The sequence below is a fragment of the Ambystoma mexicanum genome, chromosome 9 (genome assembly GCF_040938575.1).
Source record: "Ambystoma mexicanum isolate Mex_15411 chromosome 9, UKY_AmexF1_1, whole genome shotgun sequence".
Lineage (NCBI taxonomy): Eukaryota > Metazoa > Chordata > Amphibia > Caudata > Ambystomatidae > Ambystoma > Ambystoma mexicanum.
Window position 1 is genome coordinate 1449947970 of NC_090931.1, and position 23319 is coordinate 1449971288.

The 23319-nt window shown below is 44.1% G+C and overlaps 1 protein-coding gene across 1 annotated transcript in view; it reads right to left on the minus strand.

The window, feature by feature from the left end:
- LOC138489208 (acid-sensing ion channel 4-like) overlaps positions 1 to 23319 on the minus strand; it is a 214817-nt gene that overhangs the window by 121464 nt on the left and 70034 nt on the right. The window contains exon 2 of the mRNA XM_069616876.1: positions 20488 to 20632. Within this exon, the coding sequence (XP_069472977.1) occupies positions 20488 to 20632 (145 nt within the window). The remainder of the gene's footprint in view (positions 1 to 20487; positions 20633 to 23319) is intronic.

Here is a 23319-nt window from a genome sequence, read left to right on the forward strand (position 1 = left end):
GTTTAGCAAAGGGAGTCAGTTTAATCACAAGTACAAAAAACAGGGAGTCTCATGAACATCAGCGGATGCATGATCTTCCTTCTCGCTTCACAACTCCAACGAACTTCATAAACATCATGACATTTATACTGAAAACTCATCATCATTGACGTGTATCGCTTAAAAGTTGCCATACAATTCTATTGGTTCAGGAAAGGTAACTTTACTATAGGTACTGTATCTGTATATGGTAACGGAGTAAGGGGATTGGGTAAACACTGCCAGGTGGGGCATCTAAGCCCTACCTTCAAACTAGCTATTGTAGACGTCACTAAAAGTACGACATCTCATTGGTTCTACTAACTATAGAACCCTAGATTACTGGTTCCCTTGTGATTGGGTTGGCACCAACCCCACCCATACTTTTCCACTTCTCTTAGCAGCACGCAGAATAATTAGGCCAGGAGCAGGGAGTAAGTCTGTACCCCAGTTTTCCTTCAATTTATGTTACAGTCATTCATCATCTTAGTGGCCGTGTGTCAATTACTGCCTTGTAGTTTGGCCTTGTGTTTGCCTCTTGGTCTGAGCAAGTTTAAGGAGGATATGTACGGTAAGGCTCCATGCGTAGGTGTGAAAGGCTTACTTCTGCTCGCTCAGCTGGTCACGTGGTTCTGACACCGTGAATTTGCCTCTTCTTCATACAATTTGTGTGTTTGACTTTCGTTTCACCCACCTCCTGCCTCCGGCTTCTTATCTTGGCTCTTCAGAGCACTGTATTCTGTTCTTTGCTTCAATGAATTGTAGCCACTGTTCGTCCATCTTGACAGATATGACCTTGGTTCTCCAGGCACGATGTGCCTCTGCTGAGTTTCGATCCTGCCGCTGTAGTCTCGATTTCACCAAATAAGAACCTCTTCTCGTGTGGCCTTTTAGTAACCTTTTGGTTGATTCTGCTTCTTGTGCAATGTGGAAACATACTTATATAACATACTTTTTTGAGGTAGATTATGTATAGTGGCGCTTGCTGCACTAACTTTCTACTAAGCATAGCAATCTGCATGATTTTCTTAGCTTTCTTGCGGTTCCAAGCATATGTACACGTGCAAACTTGGTTGAATATCTTCATTTTGCTTGTGGCTTAAGCTTCTTGCATTTGACATCGTCCTTTCACTTTAGGTTCACAATATCCTTGTCTCATGGCATTTCGTCTCTTTACGTCATTCTCTGGTCGTCATTTCTTATATATGTGGGTCAGTCCGGGTTCTCGTGATGTCACCATTTGTCTTTCATTAAGAACTTTTTGGTTTCTTCTGGGACTGTACTCAGACGATCTTCATTTCGTTTTATCGGTTGATATGGCTTCCTCAATGGATACCTTACTGTCCATGGTTTCCTTGGTACTGGTACTTCAATAGGTGCTGTTCTTCTGATAGGTATTGAACAGAGCCCCACTGTGGCTCTCTGCTGGTTTATTTGCTCATCATATGTTACATATCTCGGTGTGAACGTTCCTGGTACTTCAAAATGGACGGTTGGAGTGCGGGCTATACTTGGGACCTCCTCTACACTCCCCCCTCTGGGCGATTCATCAACCACTTTCCTTTCTTTCTTCAGCTCTTCCAGTTTCTTTTTTGCTTCATTGGTTCAGTCCATTCTTTCTTCGTCTTCTGAGTCTATACATGATGGTCTGAAGAAATGTCTCTTTGGGGTCCATATCTTTATTACTCCTCTCAGGCTTCATGCTTTTCTCACGTGCTCGTCTTTGTTCGACATCATTAGTTGACATTGTCCATTTGTGCTGCAGTAAACCCATCTTCCCACATCATTTCTATGCTTCTTGGGATATTGAAACTTTGTTCCTTCTAGTGCATGAATGCTGGCCTTCACAAAGTCTCTTATTTCTTCGTCAGTCAGGTCTTTGGGATTCCAACCTGGCTTGACATCAATCATGATCTTCATCCCAATGGCTTTTTTCGCAGTTTTCTGGCACTGAGAGATTATTATCTTGATGACATAGACTCCTAGCAATATCATCACTAACAGGGCTCCTAGGAACTTGAATGCATCTGCCATCCATTGCTTAACCCATGAGAATAGTGATCCAAACAGGCTGTCATCATCAACTTCGTCAGTTTCATCAATCATCTAGTTCTGTAGCTTCATCAGCATACGTATGGCTTCTGTTAGAGTTCCATTTTCTTCATAGTGAGAAGGTATAAATGTGCAACATGATTCTCCGATTTTTGCACAAACTCCTCCATCCATAGCTGTGATCATGTGAAGTACATATCTGTTCTGGAGAGTCATCAGTCGAACTGCCCTTAACTCTTCTTTGATTGCGTTGAATCCTTTTATGGGCGTGTTGATGGTCTGCAGTAACTCCCTATCTGTAACCATTTAGTATTTGCTCCAACTTGAAATCTTGGCATGAAGATTGTTGTGAACACTGTTGACGTTAGGCTAAACAGCCTGTGTTCATATGGGATTGCAAGGAAGGCTTCTTCTGATTTGGCAGAAAAGTAATTCTCTCTCTTCATTCTATTCAGCAGTTCCACAGATCTCTTTATCCTCAGGTGAGCATCTGCTTTCAGAAAACTGTCAATGCTCAGGTCACTCTTCGGGATCACCAAAGTTGGAATGTGGACATTCGCTAGAGTGCTTATAGCTCCCCAGTTTTTCGCAGCCTGATGTATGCATTTGATCCACATGCCCAATAATGATCCATTATTAGTGCAGTTCCATGCACCATCCCTGGAGCATCATAAATTCGGCCAAAGTGCTGATTCTCTCTCATCTTCCTTGTGCCATTAGTCCTGAAGCACAGTTTCGGATTCTCCAATGGCATAATCTGCAAGGGTCCCCCTCTGTTTTCGACCCATGTCAATAGTTTGGGAAGCTTTGGCCATAATGGCTTGCATATCCTTTGTGAATTTTCAATTGCTTCCTTGCAGGCTCCGAGGACCATCCATGCACTGCAAATCACTACCCCTTTTTCCCATCCATCTGGTGAAAGCACTGTTCCCCAGACTTGTATCTGGCCTCTGTTCTTCCATCCACAAGCCTCTTCTTAAGTTTTCCCTTGGACATTTAGCTTCTTGTTCACTTCCCATCTGATTTCAGCACCTTTCACTCCAGGTTTCTCGTACCTGATCACATGATTCTTAGTATGAGCTTTGTTTCTTGTCTTTATGTCTTGGACATAATCATCTTCATCAGGATCAGTTGCCTTGGCTGCCCATTTCAATGAAGCATCACTTCCCATGAACTGGCTTCTGGTTTTACACATTGCTACGTGCGGGAGACAGTGTGCTGCCTGGACATCAACCTCCACAGCTACGAAGATCTTGCACTTCCCCATGCTATACAGTAGGAGTGCACCAAAACATTCCCCTTCTGAACTTTGTCTTCCAACTTCTTTCATGTGCTGGTACCAAATGTTGTTTCCCAAATGTGCTATGCTGTCCAGTAAACGTGTAGTTCACTGTCATCTCTGTGTATGCTTCTCTTAATACTTAAGGTTTTCATGTAGTTTGCTATAACTACATCCCTGAAGCATCTGTATGGCTTTTCCTTGCTGGAGGATTCTTGGGTATCCCGGTCCATGGTGCAGGTCACCACATCTGTACCATTTGAGAAGACACAAGTCTGGCAGTTCTCTCCTTGTCCTCTTGCATATCGTTTCTTCTGGTTAGAAATGCCCATATCATCCATTCTGACATTGTTCCAGTACACGGCTGTATTGTAGAACTTGTACTTGCTCCCTCCAATGGAACATGTGTGCTTGTTAATGTTGTCTCTGGTGGTTTATTCTCCAGCTCCTCTTGTCTCTTGAGGAGTTCAGTTTCTTCCCTTTGTCTTTTCACTTCACTTGTAGTGGAACTTCTCATAGTGGGCAGTCTCTTCTTCTTCCATGCCTCGGATTGTCATTCTGCAGTTATTGACACTAGGCCTGGTGTGTGTGCATTCAATATTTGCATGCGAGTGGTTGTCAGTAATCTTTTTTCATTCACACTCTGCCGACCCTGTCTCCCGCCTTTCGATTTGTTTGTTACCACAAGTGTTTGTGTGTCATTGCTAATCACATCCATCTCAAGTTCACTCACTCCATTATCAGATTTTCTAGGTACTGGAATGACTATGTAAGGTCTGGGTGCCTTCGTAGGTTTCATGTATGCAACATTAGGTGGATGTACTGGGATTGGAATGCTTTGTACACCAATAAAAAATGAATCAGTTCTGATTGTCAGCGACTGTAAAATAATGATAAATATAATACATAGATACATTATCCCCTTGTAAGACCATCGGCAGCATTTACTTCCAGAAAGGGACGGACGTCTCTCCACCTGGGGGAGGACGAGATTGCTGCTCTGAATCCCCATCTCGATCATCTGTTGAGAAATACTCATTTTTTAATATACACCTCCTAAGCAATATTATCTCTGGATTCTTTTTGTGAGCTATAGGTACTACACAATTGTCTCTCTTTGTTTGAATACTGGATTGTCTATTATTTCTGGACACAGTTTCTTGTTGGGCTCTATGTAGAATGTCAAAATCAGGTGATAATTCAGTAAGTCTCTTTACTGTGCATGTTCAAAATATATTAGTTCCCAATCTACGTCTCTGATCTGCTTCATTCCCGAAGACATGCTGTGTATTTGCCAAAAACAAAAAAAATGAACCTTCTGGTGTTACTCTCTCGATCTGTCCCTTGGCGGAAATCTTCACTGTCTCCTACGGAGACTCTGATAGAGATTGGAGAGTGTAATTTGCGCTACAATACCATGCAGAAGCATGCTTAGCTGGGTACACTTTGCTGGATCTCTGATGAACGTGAGGACGTCAACATCGACAGGTCTCCCCACAAGCTCAGGAAAGTCCTCAATAAGGCGAAAGCAGATGGTGTTCGTCAATCTACTATCTTCTGGTGAAAGGGACATTTGTCCTGCCCTTGCTGAGGTTTGGAACAGTTCAGTACTCACTGTGAGTGGCTTCTACGACCTAGGTTGATGTGGAGAATGACCTGGATGATGATGCCGTTCAAGATAATGCTCAAGCGTTCTGTGTTTGCCGGATCCCGAAGAAATGATAATACATTAGTGTGTCTTCCGACAAAGGTTGGGTGCTCTTCAATTAGACGAAAAAATATCACGTTGCTGAGTGTATTCGCTTCTTCTTCCGCTTGGGACATTTGCTTTTACCTCGCTGTATTCCGGAAGTAGGAGGAACTGCTCAGCAATTACAGTAAGCAGCCTCCTTATAGTCTTTTCGTTTTCAGGATCTTGAAGAAAGTCAGTGACACTGGTGAGCCTCCCCACCAATGACGGGTACGATCTCAGTACTAGCTCGAAATATCTCAAAATGTCCTTAGTGATGTCACTACTGTGGGACACCATGAGTGAGTCCGAACAAAGTCTCTGTGTGGAAGGAATCTGGATACTGTATTTTCTTCCAATTTATGTGTCCTCCATCAAAATGTTGCGTATCCTTTTCTAATCAAGGCTTCAGTGTGCCTCAGTCCAAAGTACCAAGTCAACAGACTATGTTGTGGCTTCCATGTGCACTTTCCTTCTTCACCCTGCAAATAGGATGCACAGAGTGTCCATTTTGTATGTCCTTATCCCCTTTTTTGCTTAGAGGAATGTCCAAAATGAAGCCACCACTATTGCACAAAAGTTCTTTGTCCTTGCTTTGCTGCTGCTCATGCATCCTTCTTCCTCGTCATGGATCTCATCTGCACGTGCTGTGGTTCTTCCCCGTCATCTGTAGTCTCTTCGTGCTGGGGTGCAGGCAGGAGGCCTTGTCCAATGTATAGCTTGATGTCACCCAAAAAGATCCAAGCTATTCTTCCTTGTAGCTTTACTGCAGAGGGAGTGCAGTCTTTCACTGTAAAGGGACCGTTAAACCATGGCTCGTCCCACTTTTTCCTCGTGTGGTTCTTTACCAGGACGGTATCTCCAGGGAAGATGGATGGTACACGTAATCCTTGAGCTGTGCCTGTAGTTTTATCTCCTTCTGTGTTCCGTGCTGCACTGCACCCTTTTCGTCATCGCTGCAGCTGGCCTGAAATTACAGTAAGGCAAGATGTCATGCAATTCAAGTAATCCTGCATTTCAGACCCTAAGATGTCTCCTGTTGACTGTGCATCACATCTAGCTCTGTCTCTGGGTGTCAGTGGAGTGCGCATTCTTCTTCCTGTGGCTATTTCATGCAGCGTAAGATGATAGTTGGAACCGGGTTGATTCCGGAGTGCATACAGTGCCAAAGGAAGGCAGTGCAACCATCCCTTTCTTAGAGTAAGCTTCAATTTGGCTATCGTTTCCTTTAATAAGCCATTGAGCTTCTCACATATTCTGTTACCTTGCGGATGATACGCTGATGAGAACTTGTGCTTTATACCAAGCAAAAAGCTAATCTGCTCAAAAACTTCATTTACAAAGTGAGTCCTGTTATCTGATCTCATGACTTCGCATACCCCCCACCTGGGGAATACCTCTCTCACTAGGAATTTGGCCGCACAGGTAGAGTCTGGGTGTGTACATGGACCTGCTTCTATCCATCTAGAGAATGGACACACCACAACAATGAAATACCTGTACCCGTTACATACTTGAATCATATTGACGTAATCGACATGCAAGTGCTGAAAAGGCCCCTTGGGGCTTGGGATAACTCCTCTAATTACTTTTAGTGTGTGCCCAGCTGTGAACTGTTGGCAAATTATACAGCTAACCATAAAAAATGCAACGTGCTCTGCTAAATTCAGTATGAACCAGTCTTCTGAGAGTGTTGCCGCTAGATTCTCTTTTGTCATGTGTGCTGGATAGATAACTGCTCCAGCGCTATTTTTAACAGGGCTATAGGCATTACTGGTTTACCAGTGCTGTCTTGTCACCACAAGCTTTCGGAGGGGTTTAAAGAACACCCTCGCCATTTCCATAAGTTCTTTTCCTCCTGTGGTGCCTCCCTTTGGAGTTCCATTAACTGCGTTTGTCCCATATTATTATAGCTTTCGGGTTCACTTTGTGCGACAATAATTTTCTCATTTGTGTTGACGACATCCACATCTATGATTGTCTCGTTCTTGGATGCCATACGCTTGGCTTCTGTGTCTGCTGCTTGACTTCCTTGTGAGATAAAGTCTGTCCCCTTTGTGTGGGTGGCGCATTTCACAAACGCTATACCCACTGGGAGCTGTAGTGCTTTAATCAGTCTATCCAATAGGGCTGCGTGTTGCACTGGCGTGCCGTCCACTCGGAGGTAGCCCCTCCTTTTCCAGCATGCTAAGCCTGCGTGCACTGTTGATGTCACATAGGCGGAATCACTGTACACTGTTACTTCCTGGTCTGCGTGATTCTCAACCTCGAGTATCAATGCTAATAATTCTGCAGCTTGCGCTGAATAATGAGATGGTATTCGTGCCTTAAGAAGTACTCGAAATTCTCCATTTGCTGTGTGCTTCATCACAGCGACACCTGTATATCTTTTCCCATCATTTTGATCGATTCTCAAAGAACCGTCAATGAAGACAATTTCTCCTGCTGCCAATGCATTTTCTTTCACTCTGGGAATCTCAAAATAGAATTCTTCATGATTTGCACAGTCATGTATTGGCTCTCCTTCAGTGACTGGCTCGGCTATGAACATAGCTGGGTTCACTATTTTGCATCTGACTATTTTGATCGATGGATTTGATATGATCACTTCATATGCAGAAGGTCCCTGAGATGTAAGTTCGGTTTTCTAGAATAGCAAATAGCGAGTGCTCGACGTACAACGTCATTGAGCATACCATTACAATGGTAGGAGCCTTCTCGATAGCAAACGCTGCGGAAGCAAAACTTTATTTGCATGCGAAATGGCCCCTCATCACTGGGCCAAAATTCCACAATAATATGCCAGGTGCTTGTACCCCAATGTGGTTCTCTGTGTGAGCACTGCCGTCATAACGTTGCCATTCGTGTGTGAGAACAGGTAGAATTCCTCTGCATAATTGGGAATCCCTAAAACTGGTGCCGTGCAAATTGCTCTTTTGAGTTCAGCAAATCCTTCCTCCATGGTTTCAGACCATTCAATCTTTTCTTTCGTCACTTGTGCCTTCTTTAGGGCCTGAAGCAAAGGCTTGGTGTACGAGCTATAGTCAAAGACCCATGCCCTGACATATTTGCAAAGGCCTAAGAAACTCTGCATCTGCTTTACCGTATGTGGCTTGGCTGCGTTTAGTATGGCTTCAGCCCTTTCCGGGGTAACTCTTTTCCCCACCTGAGAGATCAGCCGACCTATGTATAGTAATTCTTGTTGACAGTATTGTAACTTCTCTTTGTCAACCTTATATCCTTTTTCAGCTAATATAGTTAATAGCTGAACGAAATCGTGCCTGAATTGTTCCTCTGTTGTGCTGCAAATTAAGATGTCGTCCACATATTGCAAGACAACACTTTCCAATGCAATATTGCTTAGGTCCCTCTGCAGGACTCTGTTAAAGATAGAAGGAGACTCAGAGTACCCCTGGGGTAGCTTTGTGCTTTTCAGATGCATCTGTCTGAACGTAAATGATGTCAGATCTTGTGAGTCTTTGTGCAATGGGATTGAGAAAAAAATCATTTTTCAAATCAATCACCATGAAATATTTTGCCTCAACAGGTATATTACATAGGATTGTAGCCGGGTTTGGGACTAAAGGGAACTCGGCTTCAACAATATCATTTATCGGCCTCTGATCTTGAATTAGCCTCCAAGACCCTCCCTTTGATTTCTTGACAGGGTAAACTGCAGTATTGCATGACGACTCTGATGTCACTATGATGCCCTGCTCCATCATAGCTGAAATAGTCTTAAAGTTTCCTTCATCTGCCTCCCTGGACATGGGATATTGTCGTATTTTTGGTAAAATTGCTCCTGGCTTCAATTTGATTTTCACTTCTCCAACTCCTTTCAATAATCCTACGTCATAGGGGCCTGTGGTCCACACTGAGACAGGCACCTGGGCCATGTTGTTCTCAAAATATTCAGGACGGTTCTGCGCTAACATCATTCTCTTAGGCACCTCTCTTTTGATAATTTTCACCCAAAAGGTGAGGTTCACCTCAACTGCTGTTTCTCCCCCGTCTGCTTGCTCACCAAACAGATCGTCATCAGTAATGTCAGTCAATCTGTACCCTTCTTCAATGGCGATTACTGTGCACCATTGTCGGCCTTCATCATCACAACCATCGATCAGAGCCATTTTCTCTCATATCGCGGCTGTGTGTATCACTAAGGGAAATACTCGTCCCTTTTCTTTGTGCATAGGTATTCTTGGCCTGAACAGAAATTCATCTGGTGTCCTCATAGTTTTCTCAGCAAGGCCTGGCAGCCCTGCCATTAGCACACGTATTCCATACGCAAATATTTCAGGCTCTAATGGTACAGCCCTCATAGATGTGTGTCCTGCGTATGCTCTAATAATTTTGCATAAGTTCAGCCAATCCATTCCTGGAGTGGAGCATACTATGCCCTCCTCCGTGAACGAGATTGTCATGTTTAATTTCGTCAATAGATCTCGACCCAAGATGTTTATTGGGGTTTGTCGCGAATATAACAAAGGTACATTCATATCACATTCTCCTATAGAGACTGGAAGTGCGTTAGTAAAAGGAACACGGCTAGTAGATCCTGTGAAACTCTGAGTATTTATAGCATCGCCGGACAAGGAAAATGTACCTTCACGTATACACAAACGTGTTGCACCCGTGTCAACTAAGAAGGAATTTTCTTTATCCCCTACAATGACATCCACCCTTGGTTCCTGGTGAGGGTCTGGTGTCACTGATAGGATAGAAAACATCAGGGTTCCCAGTGAGCTGTCCTAGTCCATATATAATTTTGTCCCACCCTGTGTGAATGGACTTCCCCCATCACCAGTGTTATTCCTCATGCCAGGGTTCATGGCCTGTCCTATACTTACTTTCTGTGACAGTTGCATCGCCGACTGTTGAGACTGTCCTTGTGGAAAGCTCATCGAATTCTGCGGTTGCAAGCCTTGCTGTGCTCTTGGCGCTTGCTGTTGCACCGTGTGATTCTGTGCAACTCAATTTCCCCCATGCTGTAAAAATACAGGTGGATTCACCATACCTGCTCCTGTTCCTTGGCCGTTTTGCATCATGCCTTGATTTCTGCATGTGTGCGTTAAAAACCCTGTCATCCCACACAACCGACATACTGGAGGTGGTCTGATCATTTCTTGGTTGTTATTTTGCATGTATTGAAAACCTCACTGATTACTTTGAAAACCTCCCTGGTTACTCTGCCATCCTCGTCCTCTGAGACCTCTTCCCTTGGGGTAAAACCCAGTATTGCCCTGATTGTTCTGCTGTGGATTATTAATGTGTTGAGTGTTCGATCCATCTGCGCTAGTTATCATTGCTCCTTCAAGGGCATATTTTGACAATTTTTTCTGTACTCATTTTGCCTCTTCATCCTTTCTTGCAGCTTCTTTTTGTGATTATTTTCTTGCAGTAGCCTACAATTGTATGCGATGGTCAGCTGTATTTCAGACCACGGTTTGGCTTCGATTCCTACCAATTTCTTGAGCTGTTTCTGTACCGGCTCTGGCAGCCCTTGGCATTATATATGGTAGAACACGGGTATAGATTTCCCCCAAGATTCCTGCGCCTCGAGTACCCATGCGTCTTGGAAATTCTGGATGTAAATCAACAGGTCTTCCGACTCCTTCATTTTACGTGTCATTATAGCTCCCATGTTGGAAGTATCTGGATATAATAATCGTAACGCTTTCCATACCGCGGCTCTGCAATTGTAAAATGGAGCTCCGCCATGCACGGTATTGACTGTGGTCACACCAGGGTAACCTGCCCGTGTCCACACATCGTCCGCTCTATCACCATGTATGGCGATTAAGAGACCTTTGATATCCCCTATAGCTAACGTGTTAGCTCCCGTCATTTTTTCTAACTCGTGTATCTATTTTCCGGCTCCCCATGTCAGCATTGGAAGCTTATTTTTCAGGTTTTCCCGATCCATGTGTGGCCATGGAATATACTGTGGTCTTGCTCCACCTTTCTTGAGTAACAGAAATTGGGACGCATAGCTCTCTCTCTCTTCTCTCATTGTTCTCCAGTCTATTTCAGGAGTGATATTCCTATATCTCCGCCTACCTGGCAATGTCCTTAGCCTGCTCACATAGGGTGGTGGAGACACCCCCCTCTGACCGTGAGATACTTCTTCGTGTCGGTCTAACTTTGTGGCTGTGTCTGATGCCCTTGATGCAGATCCACTAGAGTCTGACCAACTTATCCCTTTCCCTCCTGGGACTCATTTTCTGCACCTTCTTTCTCTCTCCTTTTCTTCTTGCTCCTCTCTTTCAGCATCAGACATTGTCTGCGCCCAACTCGTGCAACTTCTTGCATCATATTTGTTCCTACTTATTTCCAATCTATCTAGGGACAGTTCCCTGTTCCCACTACTTTGGGAGATGTCCTCAGTGTCGTAAAGATGAGTGCTCTCCAGGTGCTCGTCTTCCTCCTCCCCTTGGGGTACTTGTTCTAGCCCCATTTCATCATATATTCTATCGATCGTCTCTCCGATGCTTCTGGTGTCGAAGTCATTCTCGATATTTGCCCTAGACGTGCCTGATACTGAATCGTACTCAGGAAAGAATTCTTCTATATCTTCCCAATCTACTACTGGCTCAGGTTTTTTGACCCCCCTTTCCAGATATTCAAGATCACGTGCTCTCTGTCTTCGCTTAAGTTCTACATCGTCATCGAACTCTCTGCGCTTCCTCGCTTCTTCTCTGACCCCATCTTCTTCCTCTTTCTTTACGTCTCTATGTTCGTTTGCCCTTAGGATTTCCTCATCCCTTCGTCTCTTTATTCTTTTCTCTCGTATCTTCTGTTCTTCCTCTATCCTTCGCTGCTCCTGTCTGTCTTGATCATTGGCTACTCTCTGTTTACGATCGTGTTGCCTTGCTTGCTCTTCACGATATAACTGTTCTTATCTCTGTCTATCTTTCTTCCTCACTCTTTCGTCTCCAATCTTTTTTCCTTCTCCTTCTCCCTTCTCTGTACATCATCTAGCTTCTCCTTTTTTTTCGCGGCATCAATGCCTTTGTCATTGAATTTCAATAAAATCTGACCTCCTATTCATTCGTTCTGTGGGAGTGCTATCTCATCATCATCAGTTCTATCCTCATTCCCTTTCCATCTTTTGCCTTCTCTCTCTGCATCGAGAGATGTACTTGCTTGCGTCTGCTCCTTTCTCTCATTCTCGCGTCTCTCCTTGTCCCTCGGGACTCTGGAGGTGATATCTTTATCACTATCTTTATCTGGATTTTCGTCACTACATTGCGTATGTGACTCATATGCTGGGTTGCTATACCCTGTGGCTGCTTTAAGCTCTGTTAACGGGTATAACCCTTCGTCCTTACTGTCTTCAGTTTTTGTTTCAAACGGGGCGGGTGGTGCTGAGGGTGTCTCACCCCCCTCTGTACATACATTGAGTATCCAATCTCGGCTCCTCCTCTTTGTCATGTTGGTACATTTTCCACAATTCTAGACTAGCTAGGGGTTTGTCTAACTTTTTCCCTTGTATGTGGCATGCAAATAGGTTGTCATGTATTGCAAGACTAGTTTAGAAAAGGATCCACCATGAGGCCAAGGCATAAACATCTTGAGGGCGGTTCCTTTAACCCATTCCGCACTGTAATTTTTCAACTTAGGTGCGTATTTTGGCAACTGTTTGAACAGGTGTACTAATGGAGTTATGTCTTCCATATTTAACTTTGTTCACTTTCACTTATACAACGCTTGTTATGTCTTTCGTTAATTAAACAATTCTAACAATATGAGCGAGCACCAATCGTCGCAAGCCCCAATCCCGTTTTTTCCACAAATGTTATATCTTCTATTTTACTCAATAAACATCAGTTACCTTCTACAACATGCCAAATATCCAATTGCGCAGTTTTTATGCTAGTTCCTCAAAGGAAAACGTTCTGACCTATGACTTCACAACAAACAAAACATAAGACAGACGTTAACAGACTAGATGAACTCCAGCTGGTTACATAGACCTCTGCCTCTAATATTTTACCCCGACATGGAGTTTAAACCCATCCCTTTCACAAGGCATCTTTAAATGCTATGGTGACCTAGTTGTTCCCCTTTATTTGGGACTCTGGATGCAAGTTTCTTCTAGCCGCTATGTTAAAGCGTAGGAATAAGGCGAATCCTCGCTCTTCTCTGGTGTCTCCCCCGGTATCCTCTCTCTTCTCGGGTGTTCTCCCCGGTATCCTCTTTTGCTGCTTGTATTCACCCTTCAAGTCACAATTTCCTTCCCCATACATATATATATATATATATATGTACTACTCTATCTCTGACTATATTTTGTTTTCCCGCCTCCCTCCGTTACCTTTTCCCTTACTTGTTCTAAGGTATATACTTCTTGCTAAAGCATTTAGTCTTTTTCACTCACCGTTCGCATGTTTCCTCTCTGGATGCTCGGGATCACTGCCTTCGTCACGCCTTCTCCGGCCGTTCACCCGCTCAGCTGCCCGTAGGAGTGGGAAGGGGTTATGTAGGTAACACGGGTCCCTTAAGACCTTGTTCTGCAGATTTTATTTGTATTCTACCACTGTCTACAGGGAGCTTCACTGTCTACTTAGCCGAATGGCAAAGGACTCTTGATAATACCGAGGACCTAGAGTTACTTTATGTCAACGGTCAATGGGTGTCTTATTCCAATCGATAATCGATAACCATCAATCTCTGCTACCAAGTGTGCTCCGGGACCCACAACCAGCGCATAGAGTCAGGGTTTGCCCAGAAGCACTTTAAGACAAGATAGCTGCACCTGTGAGATGGATGGGGGTGCAGATTCAATACTTCAACACCAAATCAATAATGCCAACTCGACTGTTTGAGTCCATTTAATGACAAGTACAAAAAACGGGGAGCTCATGAACATCAGCAGATGCGTGATCTTCCTTCTCGCTTCACAACTCCAACGAACTTCATAAAAATCATGACATTTATAATGAAAACTCGTCATCATTGACGTGTAATGCTTAAAAATTCTATTGGTTCAGTAAAGGTAACTTTGCTATAGGTACTATATCTGTACATGGTAATGGAGTAAGGGGATTGGGTAAACACTGTCAGGTGGGGCATCGAAGCCCTACCTTCAAACTAGCTACTGTAGACATCACTAAAGGTATGACGTCTCATTGGTTCTACTAACTATAGGACCCTAGATTACTTGGTCCTTTGTGATTGGGTTTGCACCAACCCCACCCGTACTCTTCCACTTCGCTTAGCAGCACGCAGAATAATGCGGCCAGGTGCAGGGAGTAAGTCTGTACCCCACCCTTCCTTCAATTTATGTTACAGCCATTCATCACCTTAGTGGCCTTGTGCAATTACTGCCTTGTAGTTTGGCCTTGTGTCTGCCTCTTGGTCTGAGAAAGTTTAAGGAGGGTGGGTACGATAAGGCTCCATGTGTAGGTGTGAAAGGCTTACTTCTGCTCGCTCGGCTGGTCACGTGGTTCAAACACCGTGAATTTGCCTCTTCTTCGTACAATTTGTGTCTTTTACTTTCGTTTCACCCACCTCCTGCCTCCAGCTTCTTATCTTGGCCCTTCAGAGCACTGTATTCTGTTCTTTTGCTTCAATAAATTGTAGCCACTGTTTGTCCATCTTGACGGATACAACCTTGGTTCTCCAGGCACGATGTGCCTCTGCTGAGTTTCGTTTCTGCCGCTGTGGTCTCGATTTCACCAAATATGAACCTCTTCTCGTGTGGCCTTTTAGTAACCTTTTGGTTGATTCTGCTTCTTGTGCAAAGTGGAAACATACTTATATAACGTACTTCTTTGAGGTAGATTATGTATAGTGGCGCTTGTTGCACTATCTTTCTACTAAGCATAGCAATCTGCATGATTTTCTTAGCTTTCTTGCGGTTCCAAGCATATGTACACGTGCAAACTTGGTTGAATATCTTCATTTTGCTCGTGGCTTAAGCTTCTTACATTTGACATCGTCCTTTCACTTTAGGTTCACAATATCCTTGTCTCATGGCATTTCGTCTCTTTACGTCATTCTCTGGTCGTCATTTCTTATATATGTGGGTCAGTCCGGGTTCTCGTGATGTCACCATTCGTCTTTCATTAAGAACTTTTTGGTTTCTTCCGGAACTGTACTCAGACGATCTTCATTTCGTTTTATTGGTTGATATGGCTTCCTCAATGGATACCTTACTGTCCATGGTTTCCTTGGTACTGGTACTTCAATAGGTGCTGTTCTTCTGAAAGGTACTGGACAGAGCCCTACCGCGGCTTTCTGCTGGTTTATTTGCTCATCATACGTCACATATCTCGGTGTGAACGTTCCTGGTACTTCAAAATGGACAGTTGGAGTGCGGGCTATACTTGAGACCTCCTCTACAATATAAATGTATATGTTGATCAATCTATATCCATCTACATGTATTCTTCTCCATGTGTGCCTCTTTATATATGCCACTTTCGATTGGACTGTGCAGATCAATCTCAAAGTGTACCTCTCTGTCTGCATCTTTATCTATCGGTCATCCTCTATGCATCCGTCTATACCTGCATACATTTGTCTGGTTAGCTATCTAAATTTGTAGCTCTATACACCATTCTCCAACCCACACCCTCTGTCTATTTCTCTGTATGTCTTTAGTATTGTGCTTTTCAACTGTATATAATGTATTGCATGATCCAATATGTATGCCATTGGTGTGTTCAAGAAGTGTTGTGTAGTGAAGACCATAGTCTGTCATGGGAGACGCGAAGAGAGGATTTCTAAAATGAGTTTTTATCCAGCACAGAAACAAGGATAGAGAGTGTCTAGGTAGCTAGCAGCAGCACATAGGGCCTCATTACGAGTATGGTGGTAAGTGGTAAAATTGGAGGTAACTGAGTTACCTCCAATTTTACCACCACGCCAAATTATGTGTTTTGCTGTTGAGTGGAGGATTAACCTCCAGCAAAACCCTGGAGATAAATCTTCCCACTCAACGTCCAAAAATCAGCAAAATTGGCAGTATTACAGTGGTAGTAATTCTGCAGCGGTAGCTCTGTGAAAAAGAAACTGATTGGGTTCAATGGACCCAAAATAAATGGGGATTTACACCGCTGCCACCACTTGTAATCAGGCAGAAATCCGCCTGACCAAGTGACGGTAACAGTAATTTGTTTTCCACTGAATTACCGCCATACTCTTAATTTGGGGCGTCAGAAATTCAATTTTTAATTAACATGTTGATTTATTGCCCAACTTATTTTTTAAATTGGGTACTGATATATATTTTTTCCTTCCCAAGTTTTCATAGTTACATCTTTCGAATGTGCGTGTGTCAAGGGTACAATCTTCTTAAAGATGGGTTCTTTAACCAGAACTGGAAGACAATCATCAGTAAAGGAACAGTAACAACCATATTCTGGGGAGATTGTGAGGCACCAGTTTGCCCATTTGCACTGCCAGTGATACGGAACAGCATGCCAGCATTTATGGTATGAAAACGTGCGGATGGCTAAGTGTTGTATTTTGACATGTAAGCCGATCTTTGTTCTTACAAATGCATTAGATTTGACCACACAGAACTTTGACTTACAGTTCAAGTACAGACCGATGAAGCCAAGCGAAAGTATAGATGGAATGAATGTTACAGTGGAACAAAACATCGGAAACCTGCCTTGTAGTAAACAATGTTTTCTTGCAATCATAATATTCTCGAATGTTTACATTGATTTCTTGGATGTTATTTTCTATTTTTAACTTCAATAAAAAAAATATAACAACTTGCTACATTCCCAACTATTTGTATTTCATTAAAAGTGTTACTTTGTTTTCTTATTTTTGTGAAAAGAAAGTAAGCTTTTATTCTCGGAGTGTGTGTGTGTGTGTTGATCATCCTAGATTTGCGTTAGGTAACGTGATGACGTAGGCGATGACAGGGTATGTTTGGCTATGCTGTTCATGAACGTCATGGGAAGAGGTGGAGCATATCGGTTTGACAAGGCGCTGTCAACTTGAGGGGCGCGTGATATGATTTACCGCTGCAAGGGCGCATGAATTTAGGGCGATAGATCAATGGATAGGATTAGCAGAAGATGACGGTATCCGACCCGTGAGTTTCGCATGTGTACATGTGAGAAAACCGGAGGCAAGATGCATTGGAAACATTGTTCAGATCGATCGATATATGCTTAAAAATACATGCCGATCCATTGGGCCAATACAATTCCTAAGAGAACTTCCCCTTTAAGAGGCATAGATTAAGAGGTACGGAAAGGTGAGAATCAGGTGACACATGTTGGGTGTCGTTAGTGAAGGGGTCATTCTGCAGGGTGTCATCACAGTGCTAACCTGCCTACCTACGCCCGCCTTAGCCCACTTATCTGCAACCTGTGTTGCATGTACAGTGTCTGTTCTTTGTCACTGGCTGGGGGTCAGGTTCCAAGGTGAGACTGGGAATTGAAGGCTAAGCTCATGTGAATATCTGGCCTGGAATTACTACTGTGCGACCTCTAGGTTTGCCAATGGGATGTCTGTAGTTGCTTCCGCAGTGAGAGCACTGAAAATGTGTGAATCGATGTGTGGCATCTTTTTAACACCACACTCTCGTATATGGCACTGCTCTGGTTGGACATCGTGTTCAGCCTCCTTGCTCCCCATCTCTGGAACTCCCAACAGTGCCTGGCTCCAGGATTACCTTAACAGCCTCCTTCTCTTCCAGGAGGAAGGCTTCGAGTTCTATCACCTCTCCCCATCCCATCAGCCTCAACCACCATCACCGCTGCAGTGCACTTCTATAAATATCCGCAAAAACTGTCAATTTATGCGTTAATGTTCGCCTTCCCCTCCAGTTTGTGGTACTACTATATGGTTAGCTTCATTTAATTGTTTTTCTTTAGAACCTGCGTTTAATACCCAAGCTCGGTTTCGGGATCCGAGCCTCTATCTGCGTCGTTTTGCTACCAAGACCAGCACGTTGCCCCTGTGCTATCCTCCGTTCGCAGGTTGACTTTATGAAGTTGGGACTGCTCCAGCCATTAATATGCTCTTTGTGCAGTGCTTCTTGGCAAAGCACATTTCATTGTCAGTAAATAAATGGATACAATAACAATATAGAATACTAAGCAGCGGGACTTCGGCCAGTGCAGAACGCAACAATGCCTAGCTTCTCTCTTGCAAACATTGCACAGACCCCGCCTCATTTAAATGCCCGAGTGGCAGGTTGCCTTGCCATAAGTGCAATGAAAAGTCCGCCTGATTGCTCAAACCATGAGCTATGGCATGGCACTGAATACGGTTTCTTTGATTTATAGTTGACTTTCGTTCATTTATTGCTTTGCAGAGCACTCACGTGCCCCCTCTGTGGCTTCTTGGCACTGTGTGTAAAGTCTATAGAGGAAGCATGTTTACCACGCAGTTTTAATATAGTGCAATATTCATAAGTACAGTGCTTCTTGGCACTGTTGATGGTCCCTGCCGGTTCTAGGTGGCGATACCATCGAAGAAAACGTCATTGATAGGAGAATGTTCATTTCTTACTCAAAAAAGCACTATTGTCATATTCTGGGATTGTGGTTATTCAGTAATCTGACTGTAGTCCTAGAATATTTGGGGAACCTGCTGTATGGTGGGTCAGGAAAAGAGGAATCATAGATAGCTCAACTGAGGGTGTTTTCTTGGCCGGGATTATGACTGGATACCAGCTCTGTAGAGAAGACACAGTGCAGGTTGGACGGATCGCCAGGTGGTCCCATGCGGTAAAAAGGCAGTGCTGTTTCCACCACCTTCATGGACGTCATTGAGTTGAAGCAGTTGGCACAGGTTGGGCAGCTTTGGGTCTTCCGCAGCTTCTAGGTGTCAGTGTTGGTGCAAGCTTTCTCATTTATGACCCTGGCCATGCAGACTGGGTTTCTAGAAGCGTTCCACACCTCATACCAATACTGGTTTGCTCATTTAAGTGCTACAAGGTGCCTGTTAGATACCTGATTGGTGCTGTGAGGAGTTATTGATGGTGCACAGACCTGTGGAAGGGGTGGGGGCGCGGGGAGGGGCAACATCTGAGTTTGTGTGGTAGGTGGGTTGTGCAGGCGGGCTGGGCACCATAAGGCCCTCATTACAAACCTGCCTGTCCTTGATTTCTATCCGAAGCGCTTTGAAGCACGTCACTTGTGTGTAAGCGCTTTACAAATAAACAATTACATTCAGTTTACATGTTATGTTGTGCATGACTGCCTGCGTGATATAAGATGAACGCCTTGGAGTCGCTGGTGTTGCCTTTACATGTGGATGACATGATGTCCCATAAGACCCTAGTAATGGTCTGGTGGGCTGTCTTTCCTCCACGTGCAGCCAGTTGGTTATGCTTGAGTTGGTGTGTTAGAATAACCAGATTAGCTACCACCTCCTACTGATGCGCCTGCTCCCTCCTTACTCCCCACACTCCAGGCACAGTTGCCATCATGTTCCATGCCCATCTGTAGGTGCATTCTGGGACCTGTAGTCTGAGCTTTATAATGGAAAACGCAGAACTACAAGACCCAGAATCCAAAGTAGAATCAGGGCTGGATAATCCCCTGCAGAATGGAATTTCTCAAACAGATTCCTAGGAGTCTTTTATGAAGGGTTATAAGAGAGAGCACATTATGTATATCTCACATGTCCTTTCCAGCTTTCACTGAAGGGACTTCCATCCACTGCAGTGCGAACAGAGAGCACAGCGCTAGGCCAGGCAAATAGTTCTAATGCATCTAAACAGTTTCATGGTTGGTGATTAGTTTGAGAAATTTGTTTTGGCCTATAGTAAAAATACTGACGACAAAAATAAAGACTACAAAAATATAGAAGTCAAAATATCGACCTACAAAAAAGTAGCCTGAGCAAATAAAATGTGTGCAGCAAATGTGGGGGGCAATGGGTGATGTTGCTATGTTGCTATGGGGAGGAATTAGAAGCCTGTGGTGGTGGGGTCAAGGGGATTTCCTGTTCTGAAATGGAAGGGGGCAATGTAAAGTGGGGATGTGATGGAGGGGCATAGGGAGGCAGCAGACTGTACACAGGTTGGTGAGGTATTGTTGGTTTTTAGGGGATTGAAAAATTAGCTATTTTCTGTAAAGGTTTAAAAGTAGAAAATAGTAAATATTTGTGTAGTCTTTATTTTTGTATCTCCTTATTTAAAGCATTTTTCAGGCTAACCCTAGTTTTAAAATCTCTACATATTCGAGAACATGTGCAAATAGGTAGCTCATAAACCATCAACATGCTTCAATCGTTTGGGGGCCTGGTGTGTGAAATAAAGGCATTGGTTCATCCAGCAATAGATGAGCTTCCGGGGCTATCTGTCACCAAGTCCCACTGCAAGCAGCCTGCACACGTGACCACAGGGTACCTCCGGGTCAATTTCTAAGCCGCGTCATTTCACGCTGATCCCTAGCTCCCCCAAGGGAGGGCGGAAGCACACACTTACTGGTCTCCCTCCAGATGGGCAGGTACTCCTCCTGCTGGATGTCCAGCATGATCTCGAGGCCGTTGCCCATGCCGCCCTGCCGGGTCGTCTTCGGGTGCCGCCTGTCCGCATTGAAGGTGTAGCACTTGCCATACCTGGTGTAGACCTGGAAGGAAAGACATGGAGAGGTTAGCGCCAGGGCAATCAATGACATCATCTTCACGCGCGACAGCGATGATAATCTCGCAATATGTATGGTACAACTGGAGCCCGGTGAGCGAAACGAGAAATCTGCCCTGTGCATGGGCAAGTAAACTGCCCTCCCTCAGAGCCACTGACATATACGGGTACACTGACTGCCCTGTACTGAGGGCAAAAGGGAGAAACCAGGAATCTATCTACGGGGAACCATGGGAGAAAAGCAGGAGTCTGACCACTATATGGTTCATAGGAGAGATGCCAGGAACATGGCTGCCCTCTATAGGGCCATCTGGAGAGATGCCAGGAACATGGCTGCCCTCTATAGGGCCATCTGGAGAGAATGCCAGGAACATGGCTGCCCTCTATAGGGCCATCTGTAGAGATGCCAGGAAGATGTTCTGTGTCGGGTGCATGGGAGAGATACTAAACATATCATTTCTTCTAAAGGACTCACTTTAGGAAATTCTGAACGCAGTCTATATGGCCAATGGAACAGAAACCAATACTCTTCCCTATATAGAGGCCATTGGGGGCAAACAAGAAACGTGCCTTCTATAGGGAGCATGGGAAAAAAACAGGACCCTGAGGTCACTGGGAGAGATATAAAGGATCTGCCCTCTATAGGGTCCAGGGCACAGAAACCAATATTGGACCCTGTATACATAGTTTTCCATCTACAGAGGCAAGCAGAGGGACAGACAGAATTCACCATCTATAAGAGCACCAGTTGAGAAACCAGGAGTTGGAGGGACAGAAAGAAAACGCCATCTATAGGGCACCGATCGAGAAAGCAGGAGTTTGTGATCTACAGAGGCCAGCAGAGGGACAGATAGAATCAAGATAGAAAAGGGGAATGTACTCTCTGCGGGATGCTGAAAGTAAGCAGAGGGTATGCTCTCCACAAGGAAAAGGGCATCTACCCTCTGCATGAACCCCTGAAACATAACATAGCCCCTACCCTGGAGAGAAACAGGGAATGCGCCCCCTGGGGTGGGGGTGTCAGTGTGAAGCAATGGATCTGAACCCTATGGGGGCCACTGACTCTGCTATCATGTTGCCCCTAGTGTGGAACCCAGAAGTCTGGCCTCTGCAAGGGCAGCTGGAGGTGAGGAGTCTGCTTCTGCAGAAGCCGCTGTAATTAAACCAGAGGAAGGCCCCCCCACACATACTAACCACAATGCAAAGCATAATGCTCCCATGGCAACAAATACATTACCAATATGCAAATAATGTCCCCATTGCAATAGGTTACTCAGTCTGCTAAATGCCCATCAGAAATACATTACCAATATGCAAATAATGTCCCCATTGCAATAGGTTACGCAGTCTGCTAAATGCCCATCAGAAATACATTACCAATATGCAAATAATGTCCCCATTGCAATAGGTTACTCAGTCTGCTAAATGCCCATCAGAAATACATTACCAATATGCAAATAATGTCCCCATTGCAATAGGTTACTCAGTCTGCTAAATGCCCATCAGAAATACATTACCAATATGCAAATAATGTCCCCATTGCAATAGGTTACTCAGTCTGCTAAATGCCCATCAGAAATACATTACCAATATGCAAATAATGTCCCCATTGCAATAGGTTACTCAGTCTGCTAAATGCCCATCAGAAATACATTACCAATATGCAAATAATGTCCCCATTGCAATAGGTTACTCAGTCTGCTAAATGCCCATCAGAAATACATTACCAATATGCAAATAATGTCCCCATTGCAATAGGTTACTCAGTCTGCTAAATGCCCATCAGAAATACATTACCAATATGCAAATAATGTCCCCATTGCAATAGGTTACTCAGTCTGCTAAATGCCCATCAGAAATACATTATCAATATGCAAATAATGTCCCCATTGCAATAGGTTACTACGTCTGCTAAACGCCCATCAGAAATACATTACCAATATGCAAATAATGTCCCCATTGCAATAGGTTACTCACAATAAGTAAATTACCCAGCACACGTCCATTATTATATTTAAAACACTGCAACATTACATACGTTTGGACACTTTTCGCAATGTTCTAATGCCACAGTAAAGTTTTTATTTCCACAGGTACCTTATTTTGAGAGCAATACACATTTTGCTGAGTGTCCATAATGGTCATGTGTTGCCTATGGTCTACCGTGCAGCAGTAATGCACATATAGTACACGCTCAGGCATAACAGTTCATAGTAATGCACATGTTTGCCCAGTGTCTGAATTGCTGTATGATATACATATGTTTTCCAGTGTCAACAGTGACATAATAATATACACTAGCTGTGCCCAGTGTATCATTCACAGATCTGTAACACTGTTTACTTTCTCTTCTCACCATATCCCGGTCACTTTCTCTCTCTCTCTCTGTGCCGAAGAGTCATTTTGCCAGGTGCACAAGTGTTAGAGCCACCCCAGCTGTTGCTGACATGAGTGCGACCCCAGAAAAAACAGAGAGAGAGAGAGAGAAGAAGTGCTGTATTCCTGTTATGGATAAAAGTAAGAGAGTAGCAGTGACAGAGGCAATGCCTGAGGTAGGGGATTGGCACTGCGTTTGCCCTGCAGAAAAGTCACCAGAATACTAAAGGTGTATCGTCCATTAGCACCCTCAGAGGCGCCATCCACCGATAACACTGCTCAGAATGCGGGCTGCAT